At 37.9% G+C, this 20,428-nt stretch overlaps 1 protein-coding gene and 1 long non-coding RNA gene across 8 annotated transcripts; one reads left to right on the forward strand and one right to left on the reverse strand.

The window, feature by feature from the left end:
• Positions 1 to 2,281: 2,281 nt before the first annotated feature.
• On the forward strand, positions 2,282 to 7,746 carry LOC124398718. Of its 7 annotated transcripts, none has more exons than XR_006928108.1 (6): positions 2,282 to 2,371; positions 2,500 to 2,663; positions 3,706 to 3,893; positions 4,243 to 4,396; positions 5,299 to 5,652; positions 6,643 to 7,746. It is a non-coding gene; the product is annotated as an uncharacterized LOC124398718 (long non-coding RNA). The 7 variants fall into 7 exon arrangements; XR_006928106.1 differs by having other exon boundaries at positions 2,283 to 2,371; positions 5,299 to 5,483; positions 5,581 to 7,746; XR_006928109.1 differs by having other exon boundaries at positions 2,283 to 2,371; positions 5,299 to 5,483.
• A 3,597-nt stretch (positions 7,747 to 11,343) lies between these two features.
• trpc4apb (transient receptor potential cation channel, subfamily C, member 4 associated protein b) lies at positions 11,344 to 20,177 on the reverse strand. Its single transcript, XM_046870092.1, has 19 exons — positions 20,020 to 20,177; positions 19,158 to 19,286; positions 18,945 to 19,061; positions 18,790 to 18,847; positions 17,280 to 17,335; positions 17,025 to 17,153; positions 16,733 to 16,934; positions 16,307 to 16,495; positions 15,644 to 15,786; positions 15,371 to 15,499; positions 14,594 to 14,652; positions 14,392 to 14,493; positions 14,216 to 14,299; positions 14,016 to 14,106; positions 13,759 to 13,899; positions 13,238 to 13,349; positions 13,040 to 13,152; positions 12,592 to 12,798; positions 11,344 to 12,132 (listed from the first exon to the last, which is right to left on the reverse strand). Exons 1-19 carry the CDS (start codon positions 20,140 to 20,142, stop codon positions 11,995 to 11,997), a joined length of 2,322 nt encoding a protein of 773 aa, XP_046726048.1. The 5' UTR covers positions 20,143 to 20,177; the 3' UTR covers positions 11,344 to 11,994.
• Positions 20,178 to 20,428: the final 251 nt, after the last annotated feature.

Here is a 20,428-nt window from a genome sequence, read left to right on the forward strand (position 1 = left end):
AGACAGCATGTCTATCTCTAAACATGTCTATCTCTGCATGGAATGGCTGCCATCAGGAATGGGAGTATTCTCTTCTATTTTCAGCCTCCACAGTGGTTCTGTGCTCTGCTAAAAGACTCTTATCTCAGCTCGGGCTCTCAAGGTCGAGAGCCTCTGAACCCCAACAGCTAAAAAGGAGGTTCAGTGTAAACACCAGCCATTATATCATATGTTAGTGGAGGATTACTGTAGCACTATAGGGGAATTCACTGAGAAATAAATAATGTGTTATTTGTCCATGTTAGACCATAAGTGCAAGTGTGCTTTATAAGTGTGCTAAATAGCAAGTGTGTTTATATGTCATATGTAACTACACGACACAATATAGTCTATAATAATAGAGCAACTTATACATGTAATGTGATATTACTTACAGATTTGTAACAAATCTGATATAACCTCCAGATATGATAGAATAAAAAGAAAAGCAGGAATAAATTAACATTAAATAGATCATGTGTTAAGAACTGCATGTTATTCATATAATTTACATCCTTCAAATCATTAAGAGTTCACTATACCCTGTGGATGGGAGCACTGTCATCCTAGAAGAGACAACTCTTATCATGAGAAAAACATTTCGTTATAGGTTAAAAGTGATCAGCCTGAAAAAAACATTGTTTTGATTTATGGTGACCACCCATTTAAGCAGACCAGTAGATCTAAAGCATGCCAGTTAAATTCTTCAACAGTATAACAGCTATATATATTTTTTTTAATGTGATAATATCTTTAAATATTAGGATAGAAATGACACTGCTGAGCTTTCTAATTAGTAAGCAATAAAACACACAGGCATGATCATGCTAAAACCTGAAAATACTCTTATACTGATGTCATTAGATACTACATGAACATTAAAAAATCTAAAATATGCATTTAGTGAAATAATTAGACCTATTTAGATTAGGTTTTTATACATTAAATCAATAGATTCACACATACCCCACTACCACCACTACTAATACTACTACTACTAATAATAATAATATTATAAATGATATATTAATTGCACTAGGCTACTGTAAAGCCTCATTCCTTATAACAAATAATGAATAATTAATGACATCCTTATACAGCCAATATTATTTGTGCTGTGTCATGAATCTGTGGCTCAGAAAATTTATTTTGTTTAAAGACTCATTTATTGAGACAATACTGTAATTATTGTGACTGACCAAATGAGTGACAGATCAAATTCATGGAACTGACTGGCATGGCGAAATAGAAAAAATGCAAATGAAAAATAAAATAAATGAACAATCACTGTATAAACTTGTACATACACAATATGAAGCGAGTTATATGGCAGGAATTGCTCTGTAATATTATTATTATTATTATTATTATTATTATTATTATTATATTTGTTTAGCCAAGGTGGGGTTTGAAATCTTCCCAGCATTGAGCTATTGGCATACTTCTTTCACTTCTTCTGTGTACAGGAAAGATGCCTGATGTGGAAAAGTCACCGTGGAGAAGTAGTTGGAGGCAAAGTCGTTGTAAAAACTAATATATTACTACGCAATAAATTCATTAAACTGAAGATATGGAGCTTTGAAAATATTTAGCCTATTTAAGCTTTTACATTATACAGATTCCTTTTTATAATAAAATAATTATTCGAACTATTCTTTTATAATAAAATAACTTATACAAGCATGCACTACTCAATGTAATAACACTTGAACTTAACTTTTATTCTTACATGATAATTAACACATTCACAAACATATACTTAACTTTAGCGCGTTCATACGCCTTAACTCATCATTAGTTTATATAATTCTTGTATTATTGCATAATTACTGTTACTATAAATTGTTCATGCTTTGTTGCATTCAATTATTTCACGTGCCCATTTCCAATGCATGCTCGATCAGTTAATATGAAAGGACATCTGAATGAAAATGTCTAATATTACTGCTAATAAGGGAAGAAATTTGCTTGTGTCGTGCAAAAAAAAACAACCGGATTGTTCACGTCGTGCAAAGAACACCGTGCTAATTGATGACTGCTTTGGCGCGTTTGGTCTGGGTTTTGCTTTAACCTTGATGGCAATGTAGAGCTCGGTGCAGAAATGTTGAGCACCGGCGAACATCAGTGGGCTTTTTATAAATAGTCGGCGGTACAGTAGAGTAGAGAGAGCCGAGCGCGGATAAAAATGCTGCTGGCCTTTTGTGCACGCGCGCAGCCAATGAGCGCGGGGCTGGCGGGTCCGAGCGCGCGCGCGTTTTCTCCCCTTTCTGCCCAAGTCTGACCTTGAGGGAGACAATAAAAGAGGGTCAGAGCGCGCGCCTGGGGCAAGCCGACCACCGAGAGCCTTCCACAGGTCAGTACCCACGTGCACTCCTGTGTGCAATATGTTCTAATGTCCTTTGACTTCTTTTTTTTTATTCTCAAATGACAGGAGCTTCCATTTAAGGCTGTTTCAGTAAGAGGCGACGTACTTTTCTGCAGTGTTTTTAGATGCTCATTGACCTGGATGTGTGTGTGCTGTAGAAGTCTTGCGGCCCGGAAAGGTTTCTTGTGTCCTGCCTCCGTGGAGCTCAGAGAGTTTGACGAGGCCGCGATGGGTTTGCGCACAACCAACCTGGGGCTGTGCATGCGCAGAGCGCTGGAAGGTACTGTCTCCTCCACCCGCGTGTTAATCAGGAAACACTTGTTTAACGTTAAAATGAACAAACCTAGTACTTAGTGATGCATGACTTGCAGAAGTGCGGCGTGTACTTTAACTGCATGCTTGTGTAAAAGACAGATAAAAATAGATTGTTTCCTGTAATCATATATAAAATTGGCACAAGAACACTTTTTCTTTTCTGATACCATGTGTCAACTGAAATCAATAGATAAAAAAAACTACCAAACTTTATAACCAAATCTGTTCCAAAAAGAAATACAGGGCCAAAAGAAGCATAGGCTAAAATATGACACACAGGACTGCAGCTTTTATACAATTCTTTTCAACACCTTCACACAAGTAAACATGTCACAAGAATATTAAAATACAAAAGATTTATGAATTATACATTGAAAAATAATCTACAATGTAAGAAATCTACAGAATGGATACTGCTTTTACCACTTGATCTGCTTTAACCCACTTGATTTTCTCTGATATTTTTATTACATTTGTAACATCACAACAGAAAGATTCCCCTCTAACATCCAAACCACCGTTTTTGCTTGTACTGACCTATTCTTTACCTGAACTTTAAAAAAACACACATTAATACAAAAAAGACCTAATGTAAAGCCAAGAATAAAGGAAATCTTTCTTTATATTATTTATGAGGAAGATAAAGATAGCAGTCGATTCAGTTCTTTCAGATCCTTGGTGAGTCCTTGGTTTGGAGATTTAAACAAAGTAGATGGAAGGAATGATAGAACGTTTGTTTGGCTAAATAATATATTTAAAGTAGTGAACATCAGGTAAATATATATTAAAAAAGGTAAAATATACAATTATATAACTAATATAACCATTATGGTGAGTAATGTGGGAAATGTGGAAGTTAGATTCACACTGGCTTACAAAAGAAATGAAATAATGACAGCTCTTTAAGCCTCATAAAATGGTGGCGAACGGACACATTAGAACAAGTGTTTATTCTTCATGCTGTGGTTTAATTTTTTTATCCTTCTAATCAAAATCTTTGATTTCAGGTCTTTGCTGTCCTCGTCTTTGTGCTTCCAGTCTGTGGATCTCCAGACGGCTGTTCTATGTAACAGAGAACCCTAACAAATGGCGACGTCGACTCTGCTGATGTCATCTCTGATTATAAAAGAGAGCTCAGACACATGATCTGAAATCTACTCCATTGCTGACAATGCACACAATGACACGCAAAAACGTAAGCCAATATGCACTTTGTGTAAATCAGTATGTTCGTGGTAAATAACATGCCTCATGACAGTAGGTCTCTCCTTTTCATGTCACCTTTTTATATTTCTACACAAAGCAAGTTCATACATTCTACAAACTTTTACTAAATATTTTTATATAGATATATAGAATTAAAAAGTAAATCTAAACATCCTTCTTCGCCAGTTCTTCATTGTACTTAGCTAGACATGAGCTCTTTGCAGTTGGAGGAACTCCTTCTGTTACTGTCTGTTAAAATCTTATAAGCAGTTCACCAACCCGTTCTGTTTTATGCATGATGTTTATTGTTCTTAGCCTATTTCTCTTTCTCTTTACAGTTTCGAGCAGTTGTGCATCAGTTTCACAGCTGCCAAACTTCGGCAGCTTTTTTTAACCAGCACGTGTTCGTTTTGGAGCTGGGGAATATAACATATGGCATTCAATGGACTTTTATTGACTTTGGCTTAGATCTACATTGACCTCATTGAGTAGGTGAGTTCCTGCTTTATAAGTAAGATTAAGTCATAATAACTGCTAATTTTTTTTATCCTCAGGAATGTACTTTATTGTGCTGATGCCATCTTCTGGGAATAATGTCTGTAACATAGGAGGGTGTGCATGTTCCCTAAGCCCTCACACATGGAAACACTAATTTCTTCAAACACCCAAGCAAATTGTACACTAAGACAGTTCATCATGCTGATAATGAGATCTCAAAATGAGACTGTTTTGGATACCTTCCAAACATCGTCTTTCAAGTCAATGACAAGTCTGAGTAGTCGTTTTATTAATTTCATAATAACTTGAATGTACAGCTGAATCTTTATTTACTATTTTTATTCTAAAGAAGGAAAAAACATTGACAAAATTTCTATTCAAGTTTAATAGTATATTTATTCTGTATTAGGAGTGAAGCTTAGGGAAAAAAAGAAAAGGGTTTCCTCCAGAAAAAAGCAATTAATTACAGCACTCAATTTGAGTTTGAATGCAGAAATTGAAAAACCTGCTTAATTAAGGTATTAAAATCCGATGCAAAAGAACAAAGCAACATTCGAGTGAAGCTGCATGTAGAATATGTGTATTAGATAAATATGTAGAGATTTAAATTCAATAAGGAACATTTTTACGGACCTATAACGCCTGCATTGATGTTGGAGCGTGAGGCAGTTAAGACTTGCAGTGATGTTTAGGTAACTTCACCCATGAACATCACTTTAAGTCTGTGCTGGCTCCACTCTTACCAGCAACACAACGTTCAGTGAGGTAAGAAATCATAGACCATCAATTTGGTTCAGCAAAACTATGACAAATGGATTTTTTTTTACATGGTCAGTAGTGTTGTACAGTCACCACCTTGCTTACTGACTAATGATGAATTTGTCACTTATTTTCAGACAAGAATCTAACCTGAGAAGAACCTAATCTTTACTTCTGTAACATCACATTGCCACTTTATTTAGAGTCTGCTCTTAAGTATGATGGAGGTGTCTTTGATCCTTTACCACACGATGATGTTCTGGAAATTTTGTTTTGGCGGATGGGATTTTTTTTTAACCCAAATCCTGTGTTCCAAACAATGGTGAGTTTTAAGATTTTCGTTCATTTAATATAAAGGATATGTTGAGTTAATAAACAAACAAGAAATGTTTTAATGCTTCTTCCTATACTTTAATCAGTTTTGTTTTGACCAAAACTTCGGAATCTTGATCACTTCTAACTATCCAAAGGATAAATGGACAACAAGGCTGGTGAGAAACTGGATACTGCAGTACATGTTAGCCAAAACAAAGATTCATCCCTTTTTGTTTTTTGTTTTTTGTTTCTCTCTATTCTTGATTTCTTTCATGCTGGTCTTCTTGGTCATCTGCAAGTCTTCCACTTGTTTTACATATTTAAATCAGCAACAGTTTAAATTAAGTCAGGAAAGGAAATAGTGAATGGCTTAGCACAATTATTATGGTTAAGTGTTCTAGAGTTAAATCCTAAGCTAAATGCTAGAGAGAATGTTTTTTTTTTATGGCTGAAAGTTTGTAAAGAATGCATGAGGTATGTCTGTCGTGTGGTGTGGCGTGTGTCCATTGTGTCCACAAACCCGTCCATGATTGTGTGTGGCCTCTTTAATAAGCCTGTTAAACCCCTTCTACCCCGAATAGCATTGACAAAAGCAGGTGTGGTGGTGGGTCATGTGGTTGCTCAAAGCAACCACATGCCAGTTGTTCAGTATTCTTTCCCCAGTATGGCCCCTTCCCCCCATTATAAATAACCTCCATCTATCCCACTCCTCTTTCCCTTACTGCTTTGTTAGGAATAGTTGCTGTCAAGAGCATACGCATCGCTGAGATGCCAGCCCAGGTGATTGAGGATTAAGTCCTCTTGTTTCAGCAGTAAGTTGGGTTGCAGATAATGAACGACCTCTGTCCAACCTCTGACTGAGTGTCCCTGATTGTAATGCCATGCCAGCAATGCGGAATTGATTTACTTTTCAGGCATGTCCAGTGTCACCATGGGCTTACTGATATAGAACACAAGACACAATGGCGTGTGCTGGTTTGACCCTATTTGGTGCTGAGCTAATTTAGAACAATGGCGGAGGCAAGTCTATGTTCCACCATTAAATTGGAAACTGTTGCTCTCCAACTTGCACCCGAATGAAAAGAAAAAGATACTTACCATACTGTACTTTTATATTGCTGTTGTCATAAGACTTGTAAAATGTCCATTATCATTTTTCCCCCCAGAAGAAAGAGCTGGCCTGAGTAAGTGGTTTGTTAAGCAGAAAAGACCATCCATTACATCACATATAAAAAGACTCTTGATTAAGAGTGCCAATCAGGCAGCACTGGAGGAACCGCTTCGGTTGCAGGGGTCAAAGTATGCAGATGATGTAGAAGACCTATCTGAAATGGTGCTCCACCTCAGCAATGCTTACAAACAGACAAGTGAATCACAATTCATAAACCAAAAGTCAACATTTCTACACCATAAACAACGAAGTATCGATTCAATAAATAAGTTAAACAAATGGAAGCTAAGTGGCATTAACAAACTATGGGAATGGATCTTGAAGAGTCTGGACATTGGAATGAAGATCTCATGAAACAAATGGCAGCAACAGATCATCAAAACATCTTTCTGAAAAAACTTCCAACAGTAATTCCCAGAAAGTGAAAATTTTGCATGCACAGATAAACAAAGATAACACAATTACCACATAGGGAAGTAATTCTGATGATTGAATGTGTGCTGAACCTGAAAAAGAAGCTCGAAAGTGATATCTCAAATGTGGCTTTGATGCAATGGTGATGCAAAGCTCAGGAGAGCATCTACAGATTGGAAGGTTAGTGTGCATTGTATCATCTTGAACCATTCTTTCTTGCTTGCATTGCAGTTCCCAACTTCTAGGAAAGCACATGCAGTGTTCAAATTGGTGCACATCAGCACACAAGTACAAGTAACTTTAACAGTATTCAAGGTGCAAGGATGGAACAATATTAACAAAAGAATTTCTGCTTCAGAAACATCCACTATAGTGCAAAGGAGAACAGACATGGATGATTCTCGAACCAACCGACTGTGCTTATGCTAAAGACAAACACATTATCAATCCACTAATGTTCTTATATTTAGAGCAGGTGAGTCTTCTCATTAAACTATTCTAATGAAGCATACACCTCTTTCTAATTTTTATGGAGTTTGAGGATTCTTTGTAATGTAGACAGAAAAAAATTAATCATTGCTTTTGCATAGTAAATATTTCATGCAGTATTAAGATGTTTTTTAGAACATGTTGCCAGAAATGATTAAAAATCGTGAAACATAAATAAAGAGAATTACTAGCTTGATGTTGTAAGTGCTGTTCTTTCTGAAATGATTTTAAACTAAAGGTAACAAGATTGTACATTTTGATGATGTTCTTTTCATTGCAATAGGATACCTCTTAGCTATTAAACAGCATAACATTTCCACCAAGAGTGTTACATAATCGTGAGGCTCATCTGTTGCTTCGAACACCCTCATACCTCACACTGTCAAAACACTATCCAGACAAGCATCCAGCCCTCATGCACAACACATTATCTTGTTTTGATTCATGAATCATTTGTTACATTGAAAAAAAGCACATAATTGGTTACTCTGCGAATGTGGCAGTTTCATACACCATATCTGACATCTGGATGTTACCCAATTACTGACAAACAGCATTGAAGCGTCGGTATTTTAGCTACTTGAACGATCAACGAGGATAATAATAGGTTTACGGCAACCTGTGTCTTGTTTTCATATGTTTGTCACATCTCACAACTTCATGAAATGAAATATATCAGTGGACAGAATCTGAGAATACAACTATGCAATAAAACATACAGATACCTTAACAATATTACTATCTGGCTGCATTTCTTGTCACAATGTAAAAGTACTCTGTTCTTCTTCTTTTGGCTACTCCCATTAGGGGTCGCCACAGCGGATCATCAGTCTCCATACCCCCTGTCCTCTACATCTGCCTCTTTCACACCAACTACCTGCATGTCTTCCCTCACCACATCCATAAACCTTCTCCTTGGCCTTCCTCTTTTCCTCCTTCCTGGTGGCTCCATCCTCAGCATTCTTCTACCAATATAACTCCTGTTAACTCAATCTCGCCTCCCTCACCATGTCACCAAAATGTCCTACATGCGATGTCCCTCTAATAAACTCATTTCTAATCTTGTCCATCCTCGTCACTCCCAACGAAAACCCTAACATCTTCAGCTCTGCTACCTCCAGCTCCACCTCCTGTCTTTTACTTAATGCCACTGTCTCTAATCCATACAACTTCACAGGTCTCACCACAGTCCGATAAACTTTCCCTTTTATTCTTGCATATGCCCTTCTCCACCCTGCCAGCACTCTTTTCTTTACTTCCCTAACACACTCTCCATTACTTTGCACTGTTGACCCCACGTACCTGAATTTGACCACCTTCTCTACCTCTTCACCCTGCAACCGCACCACTCCACTGCCCTCCCTCTCATTCACACACGTACTCCGTCTTACTCCTAGCTGACTTTCATTCCCCTACTCTCCAGCACATACCTCCACCTCTCCAGGCTCTTCTCAACCTGCTCACTACTCTCACCACAAATCACAATATCATCCGCAAACATCATAGTCCAGGGAGACTCCTGTCTGACCTCGTCCGTCAACCAGTCCATCAACACTGCAAAAAGGAAAGGGCTCAGAGCCGATCCTTGATGCAGTCCAACCTTCACCTTGAACCAGTCTGTTGTTCTTACTGTACACTTCACTGGTGTCACACTTTCCTCATACATGTCCTGCACCACCCTCACATACTTCTCTGACACACTGGACTTCCTCATACAATACCACAACTCCTCTCTTGGCACCCTGTCGTACGCTTTCTCTAAATCCACAAATACACAATGCAATTCCTTCTGACCTTCTCTATACTTCTCCATCAACATTCTTAAAGCAAATAATGCATCTGTGGTGCTCCTCCTCGGCATGAAACCATACTGTTGCTCACAGATGGTCACCTCTTCTCTCAGCCTGGCCCATAACTTCATGGTGTGACTGATCAACTTAATTCCCCTGTAGTTACTGCAGGTCTGCACATCTCCCTTGTTCTTAAAGATCGGTACCACCACACTCCTTCTCCATTCCTCAGGCATGACCTCTTCCCTAAACCTCATACTACAGTCTTCCTCCTTCAGTTTCCACCATCATCATCTTCTTTCAGTCTTCACTCTCCTCCTCTTTCTTCACCTCCAAAACCATCCTACAGAACACCACTCACTCCCAGAATGTTTCCTACTCCTCCATCTTACAACCCACTTGTGAAGAATTAGCACTGATGACAGTTATCACCCTATCAGAAACTCTCTTCACCTCCACTACACTTTTACTAAACTCTTCCTTCCGAATCACCCATACACCATTTCTTTTTCATCCACAGCATGATGGAACAGTGTAAACCCACCTCCAATGTTCCTGGCTTTACTCCCTTTCCACTTAGTCTCCTAAACACTCAACATATCTACTTTTCTCCTCTCCATCATATCAGCTAACTCTCTCCCTTAACCAGTCAAAGTACCAACATTTAAAGTACCAACCCGAACCTCCACTCTCCTACACTTCTCCTTGTCCTGCCGTCTCTGTAGTCATCTTTCTCCTCTCCTTCGGCCAACAGTAGCCCTATTTCCACCGGTACCCTGTTGGCTAACGATATCTGTGGCGGTCGTTGGTAACCCGGGCCTCGAACGATCTGGTATGAAATTCTTAATCGTGGTAAAAGCACTCTGTTGAATTTTAAAGGTTATTGAAAGGCACCTGGGACCTTTGCTTGTGGCCCACAACATACATTTATTCTTTGATCTTCAGTAGCATCTTTATCCTTATGATGATCCTGGAACCAATGCTTATACCCAAGCAGGAACACACCCGAAGTGAGAGGGAAATCCCTCAAAGGACATCAGAGTCACACACAATTATTCAGTCAATTACACACCTGGGAATTTTTTGGAAGTTGAAAGGAAATGTATAAACAGTACTCTAATAAAAATGCATGTAGTCATGTGTTTTGAGTGCCAATGGATTAATTAAAAAAAAAAAAAGTCAAAAAATGGTCGCCAGCTACGTTCGGGTAATCAGTTAAGTTCAATAGTTATTTTACAACCATGATTAATAGAAAATAATCTCAGAATATAGTACATCAAATTTTAAGAAACAGATCTTTGTTCTTAATGGATATGAGCAGAAATTTATGTGGGGGTTTGTTTTTTGTTGTAAACCATCAGTCTCAGGGTTTTTGTGACTCAAGGGTCAAATGATGAATGCTGAAGTAAAAGATAAAAATTATATATATATATATATATATATATATATATATATATATATATATATATATATATATATATATATATATATAAAAAGTAACCCTTCACATTAACAAGGTGTTTCTGCTCACAGGCCAGTTTTTCCTCTACCGAATTCAAGACAATGCTGCACACGAAAATCCCAGGACATCAGCAGCTTTTAAAAATAATCAAAGCAGTCCACCTTGCACCACCAAACAAGCCACAGTCAAAATCATTTTTCCCCAGTCTGGATGTAGCATATCATTGCTTTCAATGATTAGTAATGTTTCAAGTTGAGGAACATCACATATTGAACCTATTTTTATTTATAGATATTTAACTCTTACTGCATTTGTGGTTGTTTCCTGTTTTTTTTTTTTAAAGTGTTGGATGATGGATTTGGACAGTGAATTGATCAAGTAACAACTATTATTTAAGCCACCGCTTTTTTTTCCCCGATGATGGTATAAACAAGCAACAAAAAATATTTAAAGCTTTCTATTGTATAAATTGACCCCACATACACTTGCACACTAGCGGTGTTCGGGAACAATATTGTTGATGTAAATCATAAAGACATAGTTGTGATAAAACAAGTTACAACTTTATTTTCAGTTACTGTCCTGTCACTGGACTGAAAAGTTAGAATTTGATTTCAAGACTGAGCTAAACATTATCCATAAATATAGAGGCAGTATTTAAGCTAAGCAAACCACCAACATTAAATTGCTTGGCCCTGAAGTTTTTAATTGTTTTGCTGATGAAATAGGCTCTTTTAATGGGCATTTCCATGTTTGTTTGTTTTTTTTTTATACAGGTTAGAACATTCCCATATATCTAAAAAGGAGAAAGCCCTTAGACTACAGCTGAAATAAGTGTGCCTCTGTAACCCTGGACAACAACATCCAGCGTCTACTGCAACACACATGCGTGCGTGCACACTCACACACACACACACACACACACACACACACACACACACACACACACACACACACACACACACACACACACACACACACAGAATCACTGGTTCATTAGAATTCATACAACCAAACACACTTGTAAAACATATGCACATCCACTCGACACTTTCCCATGCGTGCACACACACATACATACAACCCACATAGCAGTCCGGTTTAATGAGCTCTGCATGTTGCTGTATAGAAGGGAACAGCAGCAGCTCATTAAAAACCCTCTTTTACTTCCACAGTCACACAGTCACCATGATCACATCTCCAGAATGTCTCTGTCTAGTTCCCTGTAGGCCTCATCGATGTAGGTGGCTATGGCACAAAGGGAGCTCCTATCTGAACTCAGCAACACTGTCACCGTTTCCTTCCAGTAGGTGAAAGGAATACAGGAACTCTGTACAAGGAGAGACAAAGCAATGTATAAGATGCATATACAGTATTTGGATGAGCTGCTTTAAAAATATCCTTTGAAAAATGTCAATTTTGTCTGGGGTTAGTAAAAAGGGGAAGGAAAAAAGAAAAAAAGAAAAAAGAACGATTGCCATTGTGAGCTTATTACAATAAGACTCAGATAGAACTTTATCACCTTTATCTCCTATATATACCCATGTTAACTGGTATGGCTATGACATCGTCTCAGCTCCTGCCGAAATAATGGCATGACCCCAAATATTGTTCAAAAAAATTGTGTCAAGTGTCAAGTAGGTGAAGTAAAGTTGATGATGAGAATCTAACTCTGCCTGCTCAGGGTATTGAGGTCAATGGGCACCAACATGTTTCTCAAATAAAAAAAAAAAATAATAAATTGAGTCAGATTGAGGATATATTAGTGTCCAAGATAGTGATTGCTTACATTCTCCAGACAGGTGCTGTCCTTGTCTTTGTTGAGGTAGTGATGTTGCCAGAAACGCAGCAGGTGGTGGAAGTTGTTAAGCAAGCAGCCCGGGTATTTCTCAGCATACTCTTTCTCCTTAAGAGCTCGTAGGTAGAATGGCAGCTTGCCCCGCCACCGTGCCAGCATCAGCACTACCAAACTTGTATTGAGGCAGCTCACGTTCTCCTGGCAATAGACAGCAAGCGCACATGTTCAAGGTTTCTATTTGTCAATGCTCCCATAAGTGCAGACATACACAGGAACTGAAACACCATTTCTTTTCTCTCTCATTAAGTGTTTTTTAATATATATGTTTGTATGTTAATAATGCCTGGATTATTGTGGTGTACAAAGAGGTTACAAATTAACAGGGGAAAAAAACCTTCAAGTGTGCACAATGGCATTTAAAAACAAAGTAAAGTCTTGCCTGGGTTAGAGTCTGCACATTAATGATGTTGATAAGCCTGAAGAGGAAGGACAGTCTGTTCTCCACTTGAGCCATATAAGACAACAGGCGGCACTCTGACAGCACCTCAATCACTGAGATAGGAAAACAGTTTGTAATCCTGCATCAAACTTTACATGTATAGCAATTAATCAGAGCCGTTTGTTTGGTCATCAGCACCTTTTATGTCTTCCGTCTGCCCTTCAAAGCGGTCCAGGGACAGAACGATGCAGCGTACCAGCATGTTGGAGTCCACAAGTGAGCTGTTGATCTGGTTCAGAAACGTCTCAAACTATAAGAATACAAAGGGGCACATAATAATCATGCTGAGAACATTCATCCAATCAAGCGTTAGAGGGATTTTTTTTTTCTTGTTTAAATAAATAAATAGCAATTTCCCCCTAATTATGAAACTGTGCATCAATTATATTTTGAAGAAAACTTGCTTGCTTGGTAGGAAAATCCAATATTCTGACATTATCACGAACTAAAACAAATGTCAGAAAAAATGTCTACAATGAACCACATCAAAAATGGTTAATTATATCAATAAATTAATGCTATATATTTGAAATATTAGACCTACAGTGACTTTAGACTTTGTTCACATTAAAATGTTATGCACCCTTATCCTTAAATCCATAAGAATACAAAAAAATCTTTTTTTTGCATATTACTACCACTCAGGAGGCAAGACACACCTTTTCTTCTGTGTTCACATATTTGTTAAATCTCTTGAAGGCATCAATGTTGAATTTCATGAGTTCACCAAGCAGATCAAAATAGCTCTGAAGGACGTCACGGGATTTACAGCCACTGTCAATGATGCAGAAGAGGATGTGCTGCAGGGCCCCACGGAAGAGGTTTAAATTTAGACTCCACCATATTTCATGACATACATGGATATGAGTAAGCAATGTATGAAGGACAACATATATGGAACGTAAAGATCACTCACCTCTAACAACCCTCTCTTCAGCAGGAACATCTGGTCTGCATAAGATGTGGCACCACGTAAGAAACTCTCTACTGCTCTAGCCTGCCAGAACCTATAGAGTAGATCAACAGTGACAACGTAACTGTAGTGCACACTAAATTGATCTGTAGGATCACTTTATGGTGAAATAAGATCTGTGAAGACTCAACAAGAGTGCTCACCTAAATGATGAATCGACTGGTTCTTTCTTCATGACTGAAATTAGCCGTGTCAGAAGGCCCTTCTTTCCGTCACACGCAAGATTCCTGTATTAAGAAAGTTTACACAGCATGAGAAGTAAAGTAAAGTAATAGTGTGATGGAAACAAAAAGCTAGGAAGGTTTTTTCCCCTCAGTACCTGTCTGTGTTGACCAACGCCTCCACTTCAGGAATATTCGCTTTTAAAGAGATGGCACTGAGCTCATTCAACTCTTGCCCATTCAGGAGAAGATACTTGTTCCTGATTCCAAATACAAGGTTTAAAATGCATTACATGTTTAAAAAACCCCACAAAAACACAATGAAGCAAGGAAATGATGCACACTCTCAGATGCACTTACTCATGGTGGTCACTGAAGCTCTGTAGCAACCTGAGAAACTGGATCTTAAAGGAGATCTCCTGTAGACAAAAGAAAACATTTTGTGAACCTGGTGTACGTCTAAACTATTAACACCTCAACACCGAGCCGTTTTCATACATCTTGAATAACAAGAAATGAATCTCAACACGGTTTTGCAAATGTTATACTGTTTCTCTTCTGAGTTTGTACATGTTCATCATTTAAATCTTCCATGCAATGCGACATCTACTTATGTTTTACAAATATTTATAATGTATAGATTTTTGCTCTGTTTACAGCCTAAATACAGCCTTTAATATAATGCCATATTAAATATCTTGCACTGTTAGTCACTAGATTGCATTACCTTCAGTACTGAAATCCTATGGTCCTGCATCTGACTTGATGCAACTGTGTTTTTTTAAATGTTTGTTGAACCAGAGAAAACAGTGCGGAGGTTTTATGTTACACTCTACTGTAAATATTATTTGAAATATAAAATAAGAATATTAATGACAATGTCTAGTATACCAATATATTACATGAACCAAAGAAAAAGCCAACATGGTGATTATTATACAGCAAACATAAAAACAAAACTGGGACATCATAGACAAGTTATGATCTGATTAGCATAGTACATGCAACTGGTCATCAGATTACAATCTGGATAAGCAGAGCCTCTCTTGCATATAATTAATATCTTCATCAATATACACTCCTGGTGAACAAGTAAAAGTGCCCCTCTAAGTGCAAGCCCAGGAATATGAGTCTTACTGGACTGCAGTCACAATTCTGGTTCTGTCTGTGTAGCACGTGACTAGATGGATGTCTCCTCCAGATCAGTTTGTCAAACAAGTTGTTCAGGCCAGGAATCAATCGGAACTCTGCAAGCATCCTGTGAACCTGTGGGAAAGAGTGTTATATATCTAGCGATTTAAATATTGCAACTACGTTGAGTATTAAAGATGTATTAATTCCACATTGTCCGCATTATTTCTTGCTGAAAGTTCAGTAGAATCCATATTAAGCTTGAGTAATTATTCCTACCTGATTTCTCTGTCGGCCCATGAGCAGGACACACAGCACATACAGAACCTCCACTTTGTACATGATCTCATGCACTATCTTCATTGACTGAGGCAAAGTGTGTCTAAGAGGACTTGATGAAAGTGAACCTTCATCAGATGACTCTGGAAAACAGGTGTGGTGTGGAGAAGAAAATGAGGTTTATTCAAAAGAGGATAACAAGTTTAATTTAAAACATAAGCAATGTGCAATAAGGATGATTTATACTGTCACAACGCAGCGAATACAAGTAAATAAGCATCTATACACCAAATCCAAAGATTTGAAATGTTTTTTTCAAACAATTATATTCACTAATAAACATTTAGTAATTTAGTAATTACAATTTACCAAACTCTAATGCTTGAGTTCATCCATGTGAACATAAACACAAATTCAAAAGCTTAAAAACAAACAACAAAAAAAAGAAACAATTTGGGATCTATTTCAGGGTAATTGAGTCATAAATAATCCTCTCAGACAGTGTGAACTGTTCTTCCCTCTGTTCTACAGGGAAATGTAAAAGCTATTTTGTTAACTGTAACAGTCCCCCAGTAAACAAATTCATATTACGTGACGATATAGCGGCACACACAGGGACTACGCATGTTCACAGGACTATACATGAGGACCAAAACTTCTCACCTGTGCTGCTCTGCTCCGCCTCTTCAATCGCCATCTGCATAAGAGCATCCAACACCAGGGCGTTGTCCAGCCAGCTGTGCCAGTCCTCCAGCTCCTGCAGCAGTGCAGCCGTGCCTGACGCTTCAGAAACTTTCCGTGTAGCCAGCTTGCACAGGCGCTCAATGAAGCCAGGGATATTTAGTAGAGCAACTGCAAAGAAAGAAGACGACCATTGTACTTTTATTTATCTATTTGTTTTTCTTTTTGTGTATTTGATTCATAGCCCTTCAGGTTCAATATTTTACTCTATCCTACTGAGTATGTAGGAGAGAGAAATAAAAATTCACATGACTTCGCCTACGGCTTCATCCTTTATTCAGAACAAACAATGGTTACAAACCAATAACTACAAAAGCAATTTTGTTAATTTAAATGCGAGACACTGACCTTGATTGCTTTCTGCACGTGATGGAGATGCGGTTATCTTTTGTTGAGCGTTGCGGGCCAAAAGGGTATGTTTGTCATCCATGCCTGCATCCTGCTCTGATATGGTGACAGACAAGATACGGCAAAAGTTGGCCAGCTGCTGCTGGTTGAAGCTCTGCACCAGACTGCCCAAGTTGGGAATATCCTCCAGTCGGATCACCTCCTAAGAAATAGTTACAATAGAAATAAAAGTTTAGAGCTTCTATCTATTACTGCTAATTTGATAACTTCAACAAGCAGGGTAATTACTTACCTTTCGGACCCCCATTATGTCTTCTATAAGTGTGGCTGTTTGTAGGAACGTTTTTTTGTTTGACATTAAAGTGAAAAGAAACATGACAAAGTCGTCCCTTGCAGCAAGACTTTTTGTAACGCCCTCTGTCTGCAAGTAAGAAAAAAAAAAAAAAAAAAAAAACCACACACTTCTGTATTCTGTGGCTGATCAGAAATGGAAAGACTTTAAAAGATTACTGTAATGTTCTAATGAAATAGCCATAAAGATACTTACACATATACAGCAGTTGTACAGAACACTTAAACAGTCCTTGATGAGATCGTCACCCACTGCAAATAAAGCAAAAAAGAAATGTCAATGCTGTTCTGATGTTATTCTCTAAACATTACCTGCAGACCAATAAATTAATTCTTACAATCAGTTAATTTGGATAAATGTTACAGGCTGAAGAATAAACATTATTTCATTAACCCACAAATTTCTTGCATTCCATTTGCAAAAACTGAGCTGTGTCTGAGCTGAACATACGAGAAAGTTAACAGTGAATTTGGAATTCCCTCTCACATTTCTTACATAAACATGGGGAAATAAAACAATAAAAAAAAGCATGCTGCATTGCAAAAACACCTAGTTACCGTATTTTCCAGACTATAAAGTGCACCCATATATAAGCCGCACCCACTGAATTTTACAAATATTTTTATTTTTAACATAAATAAGCTGCACCTGTCTATAAGCCACAGGTGTCTACACTAATTAACTTTACACAGGCTTTAACGAAAGACACGTTACACACGGTGTAACGGGTGAAATATGTTGCGCTTCCTTTAGGAGCATAGCGGTATTTTGGGAATAGCCTGGCACTGCATTTTTCCGCTATTACTGCATGTGTTCAAGACGAGGATTATATCCTTATTATTTTCTGATGCTGATTTCTAAGTTTCTTTGACTAACCCTTAACGCTGTTGCCAAGAAAAATAAAAAAGCACGAGTTTTGGAAACCTTTCTGTGCTTATGATTTCTGTTGCAACTGGAGTTAGCGAGCTCTCCCTTCACCCAGACTCAACGCGTTACAACGGCTTGTATCTAAACAGTAGCCGACCAAGTAAGTCATTGTTCACTGTCTTCCTCCTTCCTTTCACAACTATTTCTCTCTGGAGTTTATCTTTTGCGTTTAAAAAAATCTTTTTTTCTCCCGATGCCGTGCAGCTCAGAACACAGGTGAGCTGCGTTTTTTGTTTCCGTTCAGAAATTTCATTGGTCTAATGTTAAAGCAGGATATTGTTAGGCTTCAATAACTAACCTTATGTTTTCATTAACCAACCAAAATCTCTTTATCATAGGAATATCCATTTCAACTATTTCATTTTGGGTGTATGTTAATCCCATAGTTATTGTGCATTCTGTTAAAAGCATTAGCTCACTACTCAAGGCTATAGCTTTTTCTACAGCAAAAGGTGTTTGCATTTATGTCTGTTTAAATCGTAAAAAAAATATTACGAAGTACAGGCATGTATTAAGGCTGTTAATAGATCATTGATATTTTGCATTTATTAAAATCTTGCTGACATGACAAATGATAAAATACAAATTCTGACCAAACTTGCGTCGCCTGTAATTTCACAAATTAGGTAAAAATTTAAACAGCCATGGCCCTGACCAGGACGAAGCGTTTACTAATAATGAAAGAAAACCGTAAATGTGCTGCAAAGCAGAAACACCCCAACGCGTTAATTACACGTGTATCCTCACATGTAAGGTAGCTTAAATGAAGGGTACTTACTAATGGGAACATTGCCTTGTATTGAGATTGTGGGCCGCATCAGAATCTCTATAAACAACTGTGGGAAAACGCAATTAAAAACCAGGAAGGAAAACAAATAGATTATTTTATAGAAACACGTAAATACACAGATTCTCAAGTAAAGCATTACTCACATCAACTCCTCCAAATAGGTCAAAAGTGTATGTGTTTGGCGACACGGACTCCTGCGGTGTTTTTCTGTCTTCCGTCACGAAGGACATCGCCTCCATGGACAGCAGCGACGACAGCTCCTGTATTACAGCAAAACAACATCCGTGCACAAGCGTCAGAGCCGTATATGAAAACCGAGAAACCAAATAATATTTACATCCATTTCTTATAGATACCTTGACCACACTGTGACTCTTGGAAAGGTCACTGTTTATGTGGGTGGTGTTGTGTAGTTTCCTCAGCAGCAGAGGTATTCCCTGCCATCGAGCCTTCTTATCTCTTTCCTCAAGAAGACCCACTGGGATCTAATCAGACATGATGATTAGCAAGGGGTCAAGCATGCACGAGTACAATCACTACAAAAGACATCAAAGTCAGTCACATAACAAAGTGCATGTATGTGTAAAGTCAAATGGTGAATCATTCCTTTACAACTGTTACGCAATATCCTAATGTTTGTGAAGCAATTATTTAAATACAGTTTAAAAAATAATAAATCACTGCGTAAAATAAAACCGTCGAAATACAGGTTGTAAGTCAATGGCTCACGGCAGAAAGTAGACCCGGAACTAATATTATCTTATGGGCGTTAGCTTGCTATGTTAAGACGCCTTCTTAGAATAACGTTAGCTAGATTATAAATTGTGCAATTAGTTATCAAACTGTGCTAAAAACAGAAGTTACACAATTGGAATTGTTTCCTAACATGCCTAATATGAGCAAACTAAGAAATACTGGACAACCTCATGCTAGCAAAAAAGCTAATTGGAAAGCGAAGGCAGGATTTGTAACCTGAAAACTAATTCAATAAGTCAGAGTTGTATATATTTTGCAAGTACACCGTGCATTACATTTCATCCCTTACAAAGTTATACTCCAAACGATACTTAGTGTCGTGATGTAAAGTTAAACGAGTATTCGGACCCGAGTAAAACAGCAACACTCGGGGCTCGGGGCTCTTGCGGCCTGCTAGTATCTAGTCTATTGTACAGTCGATTCATTTTCAACAGAAATTGTCTTGACTCGTGATTTTCATACCTGCGTTCCTTGTGTCGTCCCCAAGCCTGCTATTTGTCCAAATCTAATCTTATGCAATATGTTTTTGCTTCGATTTCTCCGTCTTGTTAGAGTCCGAGACGACTGCTGCCCGTTAGCCGCCATTGTTTATCCTTTGACGTCGCAAAGTTTTTTTCTTTTTCTTCAATAAAGTATTTGCTGAAGGACACAAACAGGCAGATTACTGACCTCTACCGACTCGGAGCTGTAATATCACTCCCTGGGTCTCTACAGTAGTAATGGGAAGATCGGAACATTTTAGTGATCTGTTTTTTTAATCTTGTTCAGCAAAATGAACGAATCTTTTTTGAGTTATTTAGTTTATTTCGTTCCTTTGATCAGAAATTAAATAAAAGGTTACATTTTCAAAAAGCTGATCCCTTAACACATC

The sequence above is a fragment of the Silurus meridionalis genome, chromosome 16, assembly GCF_014805685.1.
Source record: "Silurus meridionalis isolate SWU-2019-XX chromosome 16, ASM1480568v1, whole genome shotgun sequence".
In the NCBI taxonomy this organism is placed as follows: Eukaryota; Metazoa; Chordata; class Actinopteri; order Siluriformes; family Siluridae; genus Silurus; species Silurus meridionalis.